Genomic DNA, 20222 nt, shown 5'->3' on the forward strand with positions numbered 1-20222 from the left:
GAGCATAAGTTCGGGTCATCGAGCGGCGAGCAAGAACACCAGCGGACGACTAGAGAAAAAGGAGGAAAAGGGATAAGACGAAGAAAAGGAATGGCGGAACGGCAAGAAAACGGCAGGCTAAAAGAATCCGCCGGATTTCCGCTCGACGTTAAAGCGCCTATCGAGGCCGTTGCGCAACGCGCGTATACGCCCGATAACGATGGAAGCCATGGAAATACCTCCGACGTTGTTCATGGACTTTATCTTTGGAAACCAATCGTATTTTCATCAATCCTACTTATTTCCTGCCCATTAATTCGTTATTTTGCTCGAAACATTTCTTTCTTTTCTCTCTCCCTTTTTTTTCTTTTTTAAGAAGTCGATTTTTCAATCGTCTTAACGACTTCTTAATTACTGATACGGCTGACAACATATAAACCAACGCGTATAATAGTATAATAAAATTCCACGTAAAACACGAGCAGAAAGAGAGAGACAGTGAAATAGTTAATTCGCTTTCAAAAACATGCGATTTGATGAGTATGACCTTCATGTTCGCGTATTTACAGTGGTATACAGAAATCTCGGGTCAGCTGAACTTTTCAAGTTTCATTGAAAAATAAGGATATCTGCAAATACTTGTAATATAAAGTAATATTTTTTTACGAATAAGCTGTATAGGTGAATAATATTGCTACGGTGAAAAACCGCCAGTTATTAAATTCATACGGAAACATTCGATTATCGACAGCGCACGAGACGGTCCAAATTCGCGCAATGCTTGCAGAATCACGTACTTAAAAGTCGTGTCGTCTTTTTCTGTACGAGCTTCGTATGTTCCTTTCACGGCGCACCACGTCTATTGCATTCCTCTCATTCGCGAATACAGATCCGTTCGAGATTCGACTTCAGAACTGACCTAACCTGACCCTGCTCACTAACAGGCAATCGTGATACTCGACATCCGGTCTGGATAATCGTTTGCTAATAAAAAATACCACGACAACCAGAGACATGGATCAGATCTATTCACTATCGTTTATGTATTCGGCATCTACTATACTGTCTTACATAACTGCGTATGGATGTTCATTCCGCATCAAAACTATATGAAACAATAACTTCTGCAATTTCTAATTTAATTTATCAACTAACGATATCAGTGAATTGACAAGTGACAAATAGACCGCAAAGTTAAAATATGCGTCATTATAAGAAATTTAATTGTAAAATAGAAGTTCTAAAAAAAAAAAAAAAAAAAAAAAGAAAAAACCAGCTACAATAGTAGAAAGTACGTAAATCATTTGTTTTTCGAGAACTGAATGTCTTTCATGTACTTACGTAATAAAATTAAGAAATGAACGAAAAGTTGAGTTAATTAATCAAGATTGCGGACACCGTCTGACAATGGAATTTCAGTGGAAATTAAATAAAGGCCAAAATGCAACGAAAAAGCAGGGTAGGGCCGAAAAGAGTGTGTACGGTTTGGAGTCGAGGACGCGTGGGCCAGCAACGTGGTCGGAACTGCTTTCTACGCGCGGGCGAGAAATATGTACTCTTTGCACACGCAGACGGTGATACAGCGTGTGACGTGCACGTTACGAATTTTACGCGTTGCTATCACCCACATACGCTTCGATATTATTGAATCGAATAATTTATACCACCATTTGCATCTGAAACGTAACCGCCGGACCGAAAGTCGCAGGGCTTGCCAACCACTACGCCTCGTCGCCTGTCACCTCTTACGCTTTTTCACTCGTTTTACTTCAACCGATCGTGTTAAATTAACCGCAAAGATTTAATGCCGCAGGTCATACAGGGATATCGTGTCGATGCATGTCGCGACCGGAGAAATATTGGAAAACGATGAAAGTGGGATTGAACAATTTTCAACGCTTGTCGTTTATCTATACTGCTGTTAAATGATCGTATAAGAGAACATAAATTTACATATGCCAAATGATACGTATAATTCATCATTCACCGTAATAGAGAAGCACGGAGATTTCTCTATTTGAACTGAATTTTATCCACAGTTTCCTCAAATATTAGCTTCTTATGATTGTATTCAGCTCGTATTAATTTTCATTGACTGCACGCTAATAATACACCGTGAAAGTAAATATCCAAAGAGTTAAAATGAAACTCGTCTTAAGTACTTCCGATTTCGCTTTCTTTTTGCTATTTTAGAATGACTGACTGTACTCACAAATAAACCTACAATACAGTTATTCGAATTATTTTCTTATTCCTAACATCTTCTCCTGCTGAATCTAGAGTATGTACATGATATTTTCTCATTCTTTCGTTATAGCATTAAAGAGTAATGGTGTCTCATAATACTATAACAAATATGATTAATCTGTGCAAGGTTCAAGATTAAATCTCCAGATGTTGAAGCTTAGATAACTTAAATAATCCTACTTTATTACATCAAACGAAGAAAAACACAAATATTTACGCGGTCTAAACGATAAGAGCAACGAGAAGAAAAGGACTGGTATCACAATAGATTGACGTTCGAGTTTGACGAAATAATTGAATGTTGTCAAGCCAATAATTGAATATTCGTTAAACGAGCACCGGGGATACTTATGTCTAGATAAATCAAGTCGTTCCCACGCAAGAAAATTTGAAACGATCTTACGCAAAGAACGCGACTATTCGAAGGCAAACCGTTTGCCTAGTAAATCATTTCGATCGGCGCGCACGACCACCACGTGGGTGTATTTCAAGAGAATATAGTTGGAATTTTTGTTTACGGGAATTTGCAGGCTGCTAATGGCATCGCGACGCCTACGAATTCGAGGCTAGGCAACCTGTAGTGTTCGCGTGCTACCGCGTATGGCGAGACTGCAAAGAACGGCTACCCACCAATTTACTCCTACAAGAAACAGAGAGAAGGAACTCGCTCGTCCGTGGAACCGGCTCGATAATCTTCTCGAATTTTCCCAACTGTTTACAATGTTCATAATTTTTTCTTTGCTTCAGATTTTTATAGTATCATAAGCGTAAATTATTCGTCATTGCTTATTTTTCAAAGTTCGTAACAACGATATGCTGGTTACTTTAACACGTAGACATAAATATTCAGAAGCTTACAAAAAATGGTACTATAGATTATGCATACGCTGGTAGTTATTAAGTTATGATTACTTACGACGCGTACTTTCCAAATTACCACAAAGATGATTTCATAGACTCCACTATACCAGTGGTAGATCGATTTAATATGTTTCGAAGAATCAACTTTCAAGGTGTGTCACGAAAGTACATCGACAAGGTTCAATGCTTTAAACAACTTTCACGCTTAAATGAGACACGCAAAACACTAATCTAGAAATTTTTCCCACTTGATCTCGCGCTGATAAGGCGAGGTACATAGAAAAACATTAGCGCATTTTATTCTTTATTCAGACAGTTTTCATTTCTCATTTCTCTGTATTCGTAGAGCGTAAAAAGTGACGGAAAACGTGCAAGGTATTAGTCTAAACAACGATCGAAAGAGGAACGAAATTTTATACAGGAAAAATCACGATCTGGAAATTGGAGGAAACCGACAAGATTCGAGCGGTTTATGCATTCAATCGTTTGATCGAGGCGATCGATCGACCAACTGGACGGGCGTATTTCCCTCGAACGAGTTCACCTACGCGTTACTAAAGAGCCCGCTCGCTCGGAACTCAAGCCACAGTGCCCCTTAAGGATTCGACTCAAATTCTCTGATAATCGTATTCAGAAGCGACGAGGGAAAAGAGACACGCGACTACCGTGACGAGAGTTTCAATTAATTCTCGACCGGAGACTTTTTCGCAATGCAATTATGTTCGCGCGACAGAACTTCCCTTCGATTTGTATGCTTTATATGCTGCGCAGCGCAGAACCATTTCTGATAACGTACAGCACGTTTGGAGTCTAAGAAAGCGTAACGAGACAAGTAAGTAAGAAAACAAAACCGAGATACTCACGTCTTTACTGGGCACGCAAAGCGGTGTTCCTTCTTTTACGATCCCGGCTTCCACCATCACGCCCATTACGATAGGATCTCGAGAGTTGAAGATGTACTGAAACGGAGACGAATGTCCTTTTAGAAAGAAAAATCGTCGACAAATGTCATCCTGACCGAAAAGAGTCGCCTCAACGACGATAAGCTTTGCTCCAATTTAGGTATTCGGTATGAAGATAGGCAAAAATGAGAAGAATGGGACTTATGTGATATATACCTGTGGCAAGATACGAAGTTTACAAGGGAATACAGCGATATGCTTGTTTTCGTCTCGTTTACGTTGCTTCAGTTCTTCTCTGTACGAGGTGAACTTGTCGAAGAGATGGTAAATAATGTCTGCCTGGAAGATTTTAACTCCTAACGAGTCGGCCAACTCTTGAGCGTCTCTCTCGATCTTCACGTCGAACGCCAAGATCGTGGCGTACCTGTGAACAAATTGACGTCGATTAGATAGGATCTATACGTTATAACAAATGCAGAGATGTAATTCTTTGAAATAAACAAGCTACTCACTGACTATCGTGTTCCAACATGATAGAGGCTTTCATAACATCCTTCTTGACTACAGGGCCGATGCGAATTCCAGCATACTGCAATAAAAAAAAAAAATGATTCTCTCAGTTAATAAATTTATAAATTGAAATTTGACAAAAGTTGAACGAGCACGTAACGTCAAGGTCTCCTCACGTCGAATGCTGCACGTTGAAACGGAGAACTCTAGATTCGGTCGCAACAGAGTTCCGTACTTGGAAGGAAAACAAAATATTAAGGTAAAGCATAAACCACTGTCACCGTAACATAAATACAGTGGAATGCTATGCGAGTAAGCGTGTGTCTGTTTAGCCGCAAAAATAACTAGTGACGCATGCTGTCCGGATTCGGCTTCACCGATGCGACGAGACACGACAATGTAGAAATAAACGCACCGATGCACTTACAAACAAGTTATCCCGTGGATTCAAATTCTAATTGTCATTCGATCGAATGAATTCCTCGAATATCAGTTGATATGAAACATAAATTGGAAGACATCAAAAATATCGTTTAAAAATTGATAACTCGTGTTTTCTTATTCTAGAAACATGCCTTTTTATTCTAAAACAGTATAAAGCTTGATTCGTAGTTAAAAGGTTTCAATAGGCATGAGAATTTAATCATTTATACTCTCCCATTCTAAAACGGTACAATTTTCATGAGATATGAATATTTGAGAATTCGCATTCTTTTATTCTGAAACAATACAAATTTTGATTTACAAATGAAAGAATGCAGTAGATATTTTTGTACTTTGTATTCTTTTTATTCTAGAGTAGTACGAACTTTGATTCATAGGTGAAAGGTTCCAATAGATATGAAAATGTAGTATGTATATAGTATTTGAAACAACAGAAGTGTCGATGAACGTGACGGACGTGATACTTAAGGATTCCTTCCCATTAAGATAGCAGAACTTTCCAACGATAATGTCCGACTAATTGCTAGTGGATAAAGTGGCCGACGGAACAGTAGTTACATTTACGAGTTAATTTTCGAGTTTAGACGAGCAATAGACCGATAATCATTCATCGCAAAGCAGACAGAAATGACGGGGGAGACGTGGCGGAGGAAACGGGATGAGTAGATGATACGTTGCCGAGAATTTTTGAAGATAAGACGACTTTTTAAGACTTCCGGTCCGTTGCCGCATTCTGATATTAGAACGAGATATGGCTGGCTTTTTTCGTGGACCACCATAGCAAGTTTCAACGAAGCTTCTCTTCGACGAAAATATCTAATACGTATTTCGGTGACCATACGTCATTGCTTTTATCTTATTATATGTAAACAGGATCATAATCAACATAAGAATGTTATACAGTTCTATTTAAAATCATGAAAGTATTTTAACACTTGTATAGGAAATTTGTATATAAGCGTATTGTATTGGGTATGTTATATAAAACATATTTAAATTTTCGTCTAACGGGCCTAATATATTCGTAAACTATTTCCACAAGTGTTTGAATACTTTCATGAGCTATTGAATAAAAATGAAGCTCAAAGTATTGGCCAGTGGCACAGTGCACATAGTTTCTGCAAATTTTGTACAAGAGTGAATAACAAAAATTAGATTTTTATATGTAAGGAACATAAAAGTTGTGTTTTCTGTGTTTAAAACGTTAAATAATAACGAAGATAACGGTAGTAGAAAAAATTTAAAAAAATAGTATCTTTAATGGGAAATTAAAGACAAGGAATCGTTATGAATGATCCTTTAAACTTGGCAGCAGCGATGCAAAGTTGGTGAAATCCATGACCTTTACGTAATGAATCAACCAACGGTGATGAACGGGAGGAAAAAGGAAAGAAATACGCGGGCCAATTAGAAGGCACTACCGCACGATAAATAAGCCTACTCACCGAAACACCAAGAGCTAGTCATGTTTCATTGATGAACGGTGAATTGTGATACCATCCGGTGGAATAAGGTAAAAGGACCGAGCCGCGAGTAGCAACCGAATGAATGAAAAAGAGAGAGAAACGAAAAGAGGTGTAGCGTAGGAGGTGGTAAGGGAGAATCAGAGAGCATCGCTGGTCAGGAATGCAATTAATGACGCGTCGAATATCCGTATTTATTTCGTGCGTGTTAAAAAAAGAATGGAAACGAGAAAAAGAAATCAGGTAGGCTAAAAATAGTGCGTGAAAGATGGACGAATTACACACATTGAAATTCGAATAAGTTCAAAGAAATATGCTGCGTTCTCCACAAGCTATGTAACAATAATAATCGTCGTGTTTCAAATAGTTCCTTGAAACGTGGGGTATTTTTGAGATTGCTTGTTTTAAATACGGAAATATATGTGGAAAAAATATTAAACAGAAAAGATCAATGAAAAACGAATATTTCCTGCCCACGAGATTCTTACGATTCTAACGTAAAACTGGAGTCCCTGTTCAAAGCAAACACATTGGAATTTCACGAGCAACGAGCTTTAATCGAATCGACGTTGTCCCGAAGGAAATATTGAACAGGCATAGAGAAAGAAATACGAGCGAACATCGAACTCGTTGGAATTCGCAAATAGCCCCCAATTTGGCAATAGGCTCGTTCGAGTGGAACAGATGCTATCGTGGAAAGAAGTGGAAGGAGAAAAGGTGAAAGAGGGAAATAGAAAAGAACAAAAAGGGGGGAATGCGGTGAATAAAAGGGAGAAGAAGGTAGGGAAAAGGGGAAAGAGAAAGTGGAGGGAAAGAGACAGAGTTAACAGAGAAAAGACGGACGACAGATGTTGCCAGCGAAAGAAATGCTGGTACAAGCGGGAGGAAGTCGAGAGCAAGTCGAGAAGAAGAGAGAGAAACAGAGGGGCCTGAAGAAGAAAGAGGGACGCTTCCGGCATTAAAAACCGGCCGCCAGGGCATGGATCCTCTTCAACCTCTTGTCATAACCGCGGAACGTTTCCCGAACAAGGAAACTCTAATTTATTAAACTTACGCCTCGGTTTAAATTGCGCTCTTTCCTCTGCCTATGTTCGTGGCTTCACCGGTCTGCGGTGTATCTCTCGAGAGAAAAAAAATTGATCGCCGCGTAGATTCGTGCCGTAGAAAACGGCGCGCGAATAATTGCTGTTTCGACACGGTGTTTGCTAGCCGGTACATATAAATAGCATCAAATAATTTTCCACTTTCGTATAATTAAATCGTGTTAAGCGGTGCAAACGAAATTTGATAAACATCTACCGCATATAACAAAGTGGAAGAAACAGGAGGAACGACTGGCTGCTAATCGACATTGTTTTGTATCACAGACCTGCAATCTCCATTTTTCTTTCGCATCTTTTTCAATTTGTTCCCTAACTAACGTTGCTGTCATCAATTGCTGGATAGTACGACGACACTCGTTCGCTTCGTCGCTTCTTGTTTTACAAACTCTATACCGAAGAAGGAAACGAATTAGTCGACTGTAAAATTCTACGAATACGAAACGCTAGGAGAGCCGCCCACATTGCAAAGCGACGTGCTATTCATTCGTCGAATTCAAAATGTAACAATTTCTTGCAATTCTCGTCCGATTTTAAATATTTAGTGATAAGGAGGAAAGAAAAGGGATATAGAGGAAAAGAAGAAAAAGGGGGAAAGCGAACAGCACAGTGCATTGAAACACAGCATAGTACCGGCACGTTGACAGAAAACAACTAAACGCTATCATTAATCAGTTTCCGTTAAGATTTCGAGATTACCGGTCAATGTCGTTTATTTCTCTATTTTTCAGAGGCCGGTAATCTTTAAGCGGCTTCTCTCGTCGTGAAAACTCGTACATCGTAGGATGCCGGCACACGGCCGACAGAGCGTGCACTCGCGTGTCCGCACTCCGCATATCCGCTCCCATGTCCCGGTATAGCTGCTTATATACCGCGGTTAAAAACAATGCGAGGAAACGAGCCATCTTTTCCTGCTGCAGAAGAGGAGCGAACTGCACCTCCGTCCGTTCGTCCGCTCGTCACGAGTTCCGCCGAGCAACGGAACCAACTATGCCACCCAGACTCCAACAAGCGAAAAATTCACGCGATCTACTTTTAGTTACCTGCATCCCACACCCACTTTGAACTTTTCGACTGAAGAATCATTGTGACAATTAGGCAAACTCGAGATTCACTGGCCCTAATATTTTGATCTTCTTGCACAATAATTTATCAACTAATAATATTAGTGAATAGTTCTAGATTATAGACTTCTATTATACAAAGTTTCTGCAATTTAAAAATTTTACATCGACTAGGACAATCGATCAACTTGTTTCTTACTAACAAACCTGTTCCTGTTACGCAAGGGAATTTATTAATACTCGTAACTTGTGAGTTGAATCGTAGAATTTTACTACTAGCATTAGTTCAATTACGCAATGGATCTACCTTGGAAAGATTTCGATCAACTTTTTAGACTCCTTAAAGATGATAAAAAATATAATAACTCTGAAACTAGGTGCAATGTTTTCCTTTTTGAAAGATTCTTTTCGTTCGAGGACTAAAACGTTAATTTCTACGTGCCTATATTACGAACGAGGTGGATAATTATTAATCGATGCGCGTGCCTACGACTCGTTCCAAGAAGAATAGCGCGTGTCCCGGTTAAACTATTTATTTCGATCCTGCTCGTCTAAACAGGACGAGGACAGAAAGGTACTCGGCAAGAATCATCAATTCGCCAACGCCATCATAATCGGGCGGATATGTGTACGTATGCGTTCGAAGCCGAAGCGAAGCTACTTCGTAAATATTAAGCATTTCGTTTGGATCCTTTTTGCAAGATCGACAAAACTAGATTAAATTCGATATAAGCAAATGTTCGATTCATTCATGACAAACGATAAATTTCGTTGCTCGACCTCGAATTTACTATACGTAAATCACCCGATAAAAGAATTGAAAAGTAATTCAAAACGAATCACGAATAATAGCTCCATAGACGAAGAAGGTTGCGATTCGATCGCATATTCCATTCATGGGACGTGATCGAAATATCGATCTTTGATATATCTACCCACGTGCCAATGGAAAAAGGAAGAAGAAAAAGATATTCGTGTCCCATCTTTAGCGCAACATACGCCTTATAAACCGACACACAGGGCTACGATTCGAGTCGTACGTCCGCCCGTTCGTCGATCCGTCCACCCACGGTGCTTTTGCTCCGAGTGTGGGCAGTTTCCTGTACGTTGGTCACGTATTCTTTTTTCCAGCCCACACGCGTCCGTGTCTCTGTGTGTTGGCAGAAGAGAAGCCTTCTCAGAGAATCTCTATATACTGCCAGTGAGTATAGCCCGCCAACCCCACGATTTCTCCTTCTCGTTGAGAAAGAGAGTCTCTCGTAAAACGAAAGAGAAGGGCAGGACGGATAAAGATAGAACTAGAGGAAGAAGAAAGAGCGAACAGGAGAAAAAAGGTGAGAAGAAAAGAGAGAGAGAGAAGGTTGTACACGGCTGGTCTCCATTCGCCGCTCTACTGTCTACTCCCTCCTGCGTGCCATATGTAAAAGTATACCCGCATTGCCCGTAGAGTGACGGACCGTACTTACGACTGGCTGCGTGCGTGTGTCGCGTATGCCGGCGATAAAACCTGACGTCACGGGACACGTGATCGTACGATACGGTGGGGGCAGCCCATTCATAATCCGAGGAAGGACAGGCTTAAGGCCGTTTCGGACGTTACCTCGAACCAAACCATCGTAGCCACGCATACTTTTTTTTCTTTATCGTGCGAACGTTGATGCACTGCTGCTGAGCTACTATACGAATGAACGAACGAACAATGTCAAATCATCAAGGCAATGATAATGCCGTCAATTTGAGCTACGACACACGCCAGTTGACAAACAATATATTGGTCTACATCGATAACTTTTCTGGAAACCTTCCCTATCTATTGAGAATCATAGGACGCTTTTTTTTAACGAATATCGATCTTGTTAAATTGTAATAAGCATGCGTGCTATATAGTTTTAGAAGAAGAATACAAAACGCGTAATATTAATAAATCAAAATTTTGCTTTTAAGTGGATATTTTTGTTGATGTATTATCGTCAATTTTATAATGATGAGGGCATCATGCATGATGGAAAATGGCGGAATATACAAGACACCCTGTGGAAACCTATAAGGCGTGCTCACGGATGCACAACACGGCTGATAGCACGATGGATCACAACTACAAGCACCGTATGCGACCAATGAGTCGTATCCTGCTAAACTGTTAAGAAGGAAGTGGTTCGTTGCTGCTGTTCTCTCTCTCTCTTTCTCTCCCTTTCTATCTCACTCCTCCCTTCAGCACATCTTTTTCCCTCCCATTTATTTGCTTTCAGTCTCTCTACCCGCTTTACCGTCGATTTTTCTACTAGTCACACAGTTTGCTTTTGTTTTTACACTTTCAATGCTGTTTTCTAATTCTCTCGTTGAACGAAGAAATTAACAGAAATTTATTAAACGAATATAAACAAATGCACCATTATAACTACAAAAACAAACTTCTAACGTGTTAGAAATTTTCAGTTTTTTAAGAAATTACATTCGAACTTTTCAAATACGGTTTAATTTGTTTGTTTATATATTACGTCGTTTATTTATGCATTTCGCTATTTGTCGTTAGCGATGCTGAATAGTATATGATAAAATAAGCGAACTTACATTGTATAAGTAATAGATACATTACATGTATCATATAAATAAAACTTACCGGTATCTTGCTACTTTTAAGGAAGTCCAACAACGCTTCTAGGGCTCCTAATGTCGACGCTTGCACGTAAACACCACGTTCCACGAGTCGAATATTGCCAAGAGCACTTGTCAACTCCTTCGCGATTTCTTCTTTCAGGACATCCACTTCATCTGGTTTGTGAGCTACTTGCAGATTCAATCCTATTTACAAAATAAAAATTTTGGTTTATTTCTTCTGTAATATTAATATTACTAATAATATATAGCAATGCTGTGACAACGATTTAATAAGTCGCTGCTTACCTGCAATCGCTTTTTCTAAATCCTTTGCAGCAATTTTTACTCCTTGCGCAGCTTTAACCTCACGATGTTCGATATACGCATTCTGCAATTCATTAAATAAAAAAGATATTGCTATCAAATTTTTATACATAGAATTACTTTTGTACTAAAATCACAACAGATGAGTATTATTAATACAGTTAATTGTAAACGAGACTTCGTATACTTACTTTAACTCTTAATTCTTTCAACGGTTGTGGCATAAGAAGCGAACGTATTTGAGTTACTATTGGACCATCGGTACCTGCTACTATCATTGTTTCACCTTCTTTCAATATTCCATTGACTAGAATGCAATCTATTGTTGTTCCAAGGCCTGGTAATGCTTTCACTTCTAGAACAGTGGCTTGAAGCTCTTCGCTATACATGAGCCTCTTAGCTAGTGGACCTTGGCAGGCATCTACTATTAACGATAGTAGATTGCCCATACCCTCGCCTGTACAAAAAGTAATAACTTTATTTTGCACCAAAACATTTAAAAACTTTATATTATTAAAAAAAAAAGAAACAATCTAATGTATCGATTTACCTGTAATAGCACTAGTAGGTACAAGGGAAACATAACTTCTAGGATCTGGATTTTCATAAAATAATGCAGCATTCAGGCCTTGTTCCGCAAATTGCACAATAACATCCTTCGAACGTTTTTCAAACTCACGTTGTGTATTAATAGCTTGACTTTTTACAATATCTTGAACATCTTTCCGATTCATAGTTTGCCAATCATATAATCTACAGAAATTATGTTACTATTACATTGCTAGCATTTAATTGACGTAATATCATAGCAATTAATTTTAAATTCTATACCTGTCAATTTTATTTAAAGCTACAATGAAAGGACATTTCTTCGTTTTAAGCAAATTAATACTTTCGATAGTTTGTGGTTCTAAACCATGCATAATATCTACGACTAATATCGCTATATCACATAGAGAAGATCCTCGGTTTCTTAAATTACTAAAAGATTCGTGTCCAGGAGTGTCTATTATCAAAAGTCCAGGTATTTTAAATTTGTTTTCATCAAACTGGAAACAATTATTATCTTTTATCAATCTGTTCGAGGTATAGTATTGCAGAAAACAGTTATAAAAGATAACTTACTCCTTTCACGTGTTTCGTTGATTCTCGAATAGCATCGATAGGTACATTTGTGGCACCAATTTGTTGAGTTATACCACCCGCTTCACCGTCTTGTACATTTGTTCTCCTCAACTTATCAAGAATTTTTGTTTTGCCAGTATCAACATGACCTAGAACGCACACTACGGCAGCTCTGAGATTATCTATTGATTTTTTCTTTTCCGCTTCTATCCTTCGGAGTTGTATTCGTTCTCTAACTCGTTCCTTTTTCCTCGCTGCATCTGATACTTTATCTTCTACACCACTATCATCTTCGCTTTCTTCTGTCTCTGATTCACTACCGCTCTCGCTCTCTGATTCACTTTCTGAAGATTCCTTTCCAGCTTCTACAATTTGTGACCGCTTTTCTTTCTCGAGTAAAAGTATCGTTGCCTTAAGCTTTTCAGGAGTTTTTGGCACATCGTCTAATTTATCTATGAAATTATCTTTTATTAAAAATAGTTTCATTAAATATATTTGGGAACGTACATACAGTACTAATAAATATATTTCTAATACCTTCGTCCTGTTCATCTTCAGTAGTTTCAGCATCCCATGAATCTTTGACATCATCTTCCTTTTCTTCAAACTCCTTTGGTTGCTGATCCACGATTTCTAATTCAACTCTATTTGCTTCTGCCACATTTTCTTCTACTTTTTCATCATCTTTTTCATCGACACTTATTTGCTGTTTTATCTTGTTCGGCCTTACACGAGTTCCTGAGAAACAATGTTTTTATATATCTTAATTCATTCTTATATTCTCATATATTATGCCTTATAACAAAGTATTATAAACACCTGGTCTAGGAGGTTTCTTCTCCCCTACACCTGGTAAATCTAGACCTTGAGCTTTAAGTGCATTGAGCATAGCTTGTGCTCTGGCCCTATCTTGTTTTTGTTTCGTAGTCAAAAGTTTCCCTTCTGCCTTTAACCTTTCTTTTCTCTGCTTTTCCTTAAGTTTTTTCCTTTCTTTCCGTTCCTGTTCAAGTCTGAGTTGTTCTAATCGAGCTTGTTCCCGCAATTCTTCTTGCCGTAACTTCTCTTCTTGTTCTCGTTTTAACCTCTCTTCTTCCTCTTTCAATTTCTTTAAGGCTTCCTGCATTGCAGCAATAGTCTTCTTCCCAGGACCTTTGCCTATTGCACATATCTAATTATACTAAATGTAGACACAAATTAATGTTATATCCTAGCAAATGTAACTTGTATTAATTTGCTACTTAAAAAAGAGCAATAAAACTTTTTGTTACCTTTTTCCTTCATTTCCTCTTTTCCACCTTTCTTTTTTTTCTTCTTTCCCTCGTCACCTTCACCAGGTGCAGAAGTGTCTGCTTCATTGGCCTCCTTCAATTCTACTGTTTTTGTTTCTGGAACCTTTACTTCTAGCTCTTTTTTACCTTGTTTTTCTATTGTAGATGCAGCCTTTCCTTCTTCATTTTCTCCCTTCTTAATTATTTCCTATTATCAATTAATTTACATGTAATAACCCATAGTATTTAATACAAATAATATATATATCAATATTATAAATATAACAACTTGAATCACATACAGCTTTTTTCTGTGCAAGTTTCTTCTGCTTTTCTCTTTCTTTCTTTTCTTTCTTCTTCTGTGCAGCAGTTTTCACAGTACCAACTTCCATTTCATCATCAATGTTATTTACTTCAAGGTATTCACTAACCTTTAACTCTTCTTTAATATCAATGACATCACCTTTTTCCTTTTTCTTATCCTTTTTTCCTTTCTTCTTTTTATCTTCATCTTCAGGTTTCTGTTCAACTGGCTCATCTTTAACTTCTTTCTTTTGTCCAGAATATTCCAATTCCAATTCAGCCAAAACTTTTTCGATATCTTCATCACTATCATTGCGCTTTCTTCTAGCTAATCATAGATGTAGATTATATAAATACATTTTGAGTCAATCACTCATCCAATGTGTTATATGATCTAAGTACTTGTATAAACTGATTAAATTATTATATTTTAAATATACATATTATGTAGTGATATATAATGCGCAATAAACCAAAATGTTATAAAAGGAATGTTTATTTTGCCATTTAATTTAATTACATAAATATCAAAAAAATAATGAATTAGCAACAGAGTATGGTGTTCAAGATACTTGCAACTTTCACTATCTAGTTTGCAACTGGGCAACTTTCACCTTGTATAGTTATTGTATAGCAATCAATACATTTTTTGAATGTTTGATTCATATAATATTTTATTCATACAGTGATCTACATTAATCAAGATAAAATATATTTCAGAAATAAAAAATCATGTTATCTAATATCACTTTCAAGTTACGAAATACCAACATATTATGATTATTTTCATAAATTATTAAAAATATAGAACTTCTCATGAGTGCATAAAGAGTCAGACAAGCTAAATTTTTATTTACCAAATTACAAACATTATGAAAGAAGTGGAAACATATTATTATCCTATCCGTATGTAACAGAAAAGCGGTTAAATTGAGGTTAAATGAAAGCAGACGACAGTCGTCACACAAGAAAAATATATTGAACACTTAATTAAAACATAAGCGTACGTATATATATTTAAAGTACTGTCATTTTATTTTTATTCAATTACACATGTATACCACTCACATTGCTATTTTCTTACCTTTCTTGCCTTTCTTCGGTTGAGATTCTTGCATCTTGATCTACTTTTAAAATTTTCCTTGCGTACGTTCAGTTTTTTAGTGGTATTTGTATTGTTTCACTAATAAAATTCTTTTTATGGACAGATTAAATTTCACTTTTAATTATAAGTAATTTCGGAATGATTATACATAAATTATATGAAATCTGCAAACCTCTACTTATCCTTTTAATCCGGTCTGCAGCTATGTGCATAACTTAACCTTAACCATATATCATTAGAATTTTTCAAGATGTACATTATATGAAGATTAAAGCCGACTTCGTATGTGTAACTTGTGGCTAAGAAAATAACTATTAATAAAGAGAATATTTACTTTGTATTATTATTTCAATTTTTATTTTATAAAATATCTTGTTCTTACGAGCGCAGTATTAATATATTTAAATAAAAAATAATATAAAAAACATAAAATGTAGTTTACATGAAAATCTGAACATTTGTTCAAATTAGCATATATGTTATCAAATGCTATAAAATAAGTTATTTATCACACTTAGAATAAGCAGTTTAACTTAATAAAAACCAAATTTTGTTTTCTAGATACAAATTATAATAATAGTAATTTTTATTATATTTTTAATAGTTATTTTGTGATCATATGGTAGTCGTGGTACACATGCGCCATCTGGGCAAAGGCTAATAGTTTCAGTAAAGAGCAAACGTTCTTTATTCTCTACATCGCGAACAAGATGGTGAGTTAGTGGTTTTAAAATTATTAATCTGTAATCTGCAATTCTTGAAAACATCTTTCGTCAAATAAAATGATAAAGATTATAATTCCACTAAAAGCCTATTAAATATTTTTGTAGAATTGTTATTTTTTTCTTAAGATGATTTATTAAATGTTGATTGCAAATATTGTTAACATTGCGAGTTTACGTTATTATTCTAACATAACCTTTGTGACAATACGCAATGTGATTATATGAATTTTATTGTATAATTTATTTTCTTTTTTTTTTTTTTTTTCATAGTCTACACATAAAAAGAAGACAAGGAAGCTCCGTGGTCACGTAAGCCATGGCCATGGACGTATAGGTATGATTTTGTATAGTTTATTAGTTGTAAAATTAATGAATATAAGAATAGTTGAAAATTATACAAAATTGAACTAAATGAAGCAATACTTCATTCTAGGTAAACACAGGAAACATCCTGGTGGACGTGGTAATGCTGGTGGTTTGCACCATCATCGTATCAACTTTGATAAATACCATCCTGGTTACTTTGGAAAGGTAAATATATTTCATATTTCTATAAAAAATCAACTATATTAACCCTTTGTATTCGAGGCCTTTTTTGCTCAAGTGAATCAGCAATTCAAGACATTTCATGGCATGTTTGGTGATTTGCTTACCTCTAACTTAGAATGATTACACATATAAATTAATGTATAAAACTTCTATGTTTTTATTTTTATGCATTTTTACGTCTCAAAGATGAGAATTTCTTAAATATTAGTCTTTGTAATGTTGTTTAGTATGATATTTTATAAAGCAATTGCCAAGATGCATCCGTGGCTTGTCAGGACACGTATTGCAATAATATATTGTCTTGTGTCTATTGCTGGATTCATTTTATTGAGAGCAGACCGTACAATCCTTCCTATTTTGTGTTAGAATGATATGTAGTTTTCCATTTATATCTATTTCTAGGCTCCAACAAAATATTTTTTGTCACTATTTCAAGGATTTCCTTACAAAACAGTATGTTGAGGCATATTGGTCGACACAATCAATGCCACTCATACATATTATGTAGTTTAGTATAGTATCAGGTTTTTTTATCTTAACTTCAGTACCACCTCGTAAAATTCTTTCTACATAAGTCAATCCTGCATTATACTAATTGGTCCAACATGTCAAGATCTTCTTATCTTTCCATATTAAAACTAAGGTCTTGCTTTTCTGGTATGCTATAGTAGACTTGTTACAAAATTTTGGTTTCTTTATAAGATTTGGCAAAATCTTTCTATTTGTTAGGATCGTTCTGGCAAAATGACATTTCAGTTTCCATAATTCTTCCAACAAGTTATAACTTGTATAATATCTGTCTGTGAACATATGATGTCTCTGAGCACCAGGAATTTTCTCCAACAACATTGTGTAAAAATGCAATAGTATTCTTGTTGATACCGGAAAGTCAAGTCTCATCAATTTCTTGAATCGGAGAAAATCTTATCACTATATGAAGATGTATTATTTTATGCTTCGGAAGGTTTTATATCTTACAACGTTTCGATTTTCAAAGAAAATACACATCGGCGTATTGCGTCAAACTGAATGGTGACCAAAAGTCACCACTCGAGTTGTCACAAAAAATAAGTAGTGATTGAGAGTCACCTCTCGTATGCAAAGGGTTAAATATTCAATGATGATAACTTTATTATTCACCGGCGATCTGAATTACTTTGAATGTATGTAGTATTCTGATGAGCTGCATAAATGTCAAATCTGTACCAGTAGAAGGAAAACATCAATAAATTTTTATTTTAATTCACAGCTTGGTATGCGAAATTACCATTTAAGGCGGAATACAAAATGGTGCCCCACCTTAAATTTGGATAAACTATGGACATTAGTTTCTGAACAAACCAGACTTAAATATAAGAATTCAGAAAACAAAGTTCCAGTAATTGATTTGGTTAAAGCGGTAAGTGTAAATCGCGAGAGAATTACTGAGAAAACTAACTTCAAAATACTGTATTGTAATTACATTTTCATTCTATATTCAATTTTATAGGGATATTACAAACTTCTGGGCAAAGGACGACTTCCTAAACAACCAGTTATTGTTAAAGCCAAATTTTTCAGTAAACTGGCAGAAGACAAAATTAAGGCAGTTGGAGGAGTTTGTGTTCTGTCTGCCTAAGCATACTGGTACATATTTTATAATAAAACATTTATAAATATGATTAAATTGCAAAAGATTAAAGCATTTAATGATGATAATACGAACGGGCGGTCGGAAAAGTGCGTACAACACTTAAAACTATGTAGATTGTTCTATGTAACTGATTATACCAATCTAACTTCATAATATTTTGTATTTTTTCATAAATAAATTAATAAAACTTCTTTTATGTTTCAGGAACCGAAACGTTCATCAACAAATCTTCTGTACATTCTAATACGTTTATATTCTTAATAAATTTAAACAATAACAGAGAAAAAAAGAAAAAGTTGTGATACTGTTTTATTTTTTCTTATTTAACACTATTGTATGTATTCTTTAATAGTAAGAGTGAAATTTTCAAATTGTTTATAATTTTTGAGTATCAGGATACTAATTTTATTAGTAATAAGTATACAAAATTATAATAGCAAAGGACAAAGAAAAATACAGTATAACAATGCCTCCTCAAATTTCTTTTATGTACGAAAACTTTTATTTTTATAGAATGTACATTTCGATATTGATTTATAACCTTTATCCGCATTGTTGTATCTGAATAAAAAATTATGCTAAATGAGGTGGTGGTGGAGGTATTTGCATGCCAGTGGCTAGAAGTGCTGGTGGTGGTGGTACTGGATTAAATATAGGTGGTCTTGGTGGTGGTGGTACTGGTACCATAGGTGGTCCTAAACCAGGTCGTATTAGAGGAACTGGAGGTGGTGGCACTTTACCAACTGAAGGCTTTTCGTTTTTAAATGCAAATTGTAAAAAGAATTGTTTTGTATCTTTGTTCCAATGTGTCCAAAACTTGCCTTCTGCCTTTTCAACTTCTCTACTAGGTACCTAAAATATTGTAAAATTATATTTTTAACTGCAGAATTATTTATCTTTATATTTTGAAGTAAATTTACCTTGAAAGCTATAGTTTCATAAGGCTCAGCAGCAAACAATAAATATTGCCATTTACGATCTGGTGGTTCAACTCTCTGTTCATATGCTGACATAAACCTATGCCTTGGAATAACATTATCTGCAACTTCTGGATAGTCAACTTGGAATAATAAACTTTGTTGTCCTGATTCTGGATCTCTTTGTTTAGTTACTCTATAACCTGGTCTTCCAATCTTTACAAATTTTTTTGGTTCTACTCGAGGTTTTTCAGGAGCAAGTGTTTGAGGAGCTTCCTTTGCTTCTTTAGCAGCTCTTCTAGCTAGGTTAGCTTGATGCTTTTTACCTTGTGTATGGGCCAAATAACTGCCCTCATTATTGTGAAGAGTTAAACATAATTTACATTCATAAGAACCTAAATGATTTTTCATAAAATATGGATCCTTATTGAGGTCAATAGTCTCCAACGCAAGTTGTCGTAAACGTTCTCTTCTATCTCGATTACTTTCTGACCAGGACGCGACACCTCCACCGCCAGTTTTGCCTCCTGGACGATTTTGAAAATCCATTTCTGACTTTTATATATGTTCTTTCACTTATTTAAATACAAAATACATTAATGTTTTACTTATAAACAACACATAGCAGGACTTCAATGTAAGTTATGTTTCACTAAATTGTCTGATATATACACTGACATGAACTGTCGAGAATGTCAGTGCAGCCAATATAAGAGATATAATTACATTACTAACAGAGAGAAAATGAGAGTGCTCATGTCTGTAGTTCTAGTTGTTAATTATAAGTTGCCTAAGAGAAATTAATTGTTTATTATATTTTTGGACGATGATACATATAAAGTAGGGTTAAAAATAGTACAAAATTTCAGAACATAATAATTTATTAACAAAAAACAAAGAAAATAAACAATACAATAAACGTTTACAAATATTAGATACATTTAATATGTATGTATATCTCTATACCAATAGACCATTCTATAAAGGAAAACCATTTAAAACGTTTGAATCAAACATTTGTATTATTCAAGTATAAATTTATGCCTTCTCCCTTCCTATTGACTCTCGAGACCTGCGCCCTCCTATTTTTGGTATCTTCGTGGAC

General features: G+C 35.8%; 3 protein-coding genes across 6 annotated transcripts in view; 1 reads left to right on the forward strand and 2 right to left on the reverse strand.

The window, feature by feature from the left end:
• Positions 1-15500, reverse strand: part of Eif5b (eukaryotic translation initiation factor 5B) — a 29035-nt gene extending 13535 nt beyond the window's left edge. Inside the window, exons 1-14 of one of the 3 annotated variants that reach the window (XM_072015202.1) lie at positions 15273-15500; positions 14188-14516; positions 13886-14093; positions 13437-13772; positions 13155-13355; positions 12618-13081; positions 12324-12541; positions 12043-12245; positions 11684-11949; positions 11475-11556; positions 11191-11372; positions 4502-4578; positions 4206-4413; positions 3951-4046 (exon numbers count right to left, since the gene is read on the reverse strand). In XM_072015202.1, the coding sequence (XP_071871303.1) occupies positions 3951-4046; positions 4206-4413; positions 4502-4578; positions 11191-11372; positions 11475-11556; positions 11684-11949; positions 12043-12245; positions 12324-12541; positions 12618-13081; positions 13155-13355; positions 13437-13772; positions 13886-14093; positions 14188-14516; positions 15273-15306 (2904 nt within the window). In that variant the 5' untranslated portion in view covers positions 15307-15500. Of the gene's footprint in view, positions 1-3950; positions 4047-4205; positions 4414-4501; positions 4579-11190; positions 11373-11474; positions 11557-11683; positions 11950-12042; positions 12246-12323; positions 12542-12617; positions 13082-13154; positions 13356-13436; positions 13795-13885; positions 14094-14187; positions 14517-15272 lie in introns of those variants that run through there. The other 2 variants (XM_072015283.1, XM_072015367.1) reach the window with 2 other exon arrangements.
• Positions 15501-15929: 429 nt separating this feature from the next.
• On the forward strand, positions 15930-18474 carry Rpl27a (ribosomal protein L27A). 2 transcript variants are annotated; one of them, XM_072019787.1, is made up of 6 exons: positions 15932-16006; positions 16289-16352; positions 16452-16549; positions 17817-17966; positions 18057-18193; positions 18405-18474. In XM_072019787.1, the coding sequence occupies exons 1-5, from the start codon at positions 16004-16006 to the stop codon at positions 18183-18185; spliced, it is 444 nt and encodes a 147-aa protein (XP_071875888.1). In that variant the 5' UTR covers positions 15932-16003; the 3' UTR covers positions 18186-18193; positions 18405-18474. The 2 variants fall into 2 exon arrangements, with proteins under 2 accessions (XP_071875970.1, XP_071875888.1); XM_072019869.1 differs by lacking the exon at positions 18405-18474 and having other exon boundaries at positions 15930-16006; positions 18057-18194.
• Sf3a2 (splicing factor 3A subunit 2) lies at positions 17822-19886 on the reverse strand. Its single transcript, XM_072019159.1, has 2 exons — positions 19121-19886; positions 17822-19052 (listed from the first exon to the last, which is right to left on the reverse strand). Exons 1-2 carry the CDS (start codon positions 19664-19666, stop codon positions 18774-18776), a joined length of 825 nt encoding a protein of 274 aa, XP_071875260.1. The 5' UTR covers positions 19667-19886; the 3' UTR covers positions 17822-18773.
• Positions 19887-20222: the final 336 nt, after the last annotated feature.

This window comes from Bombus fervidus, chromosome 1 (assembly GCF_041682495.2).
Source record: "Bombus fervidus isolate BK054 chromosome 1, iyBomFerv1, whole genome shotgun sequence".
NCBI classification, from domain to species: Eukaryota; Metazoa; Arthropoda; class Insecta; order Hymenoptera; family Apidae; genus Bombus; species Bombus fervidus.

Coding starts and splice junctions, on each gene's coding strand:
- Rpl27a (XM_072019869.1), top strand. Junction 16,353..16,451: donor CCATGGCCATGGACGTATAG/GTATGATTTTGT, acceptor ACTTCATTCTAG/GTAAACACAGGAAACATCCT. Junction 16,550..17,816: donor ATCCTGGTTACTTTGGAAAG/GTAAATATATTT, acceptor TTTAATTCACAG/CTTGGTATGCGAAATTACCA.
- Sf3a2 (XM_072019159.1), bottom strand. CDS start 19,666: ATGGATTTTCAAAATCGTCCAGGAGGCAAAACTGGCGGTGGAGGTGTC. Junction 19,053..19,120: donor ATGAAACTATAGCTTTCAAG/GTAAATTTACTT, acceptor ACAATATTTTAG/GTACCTAGTAGAGAAGTTGA.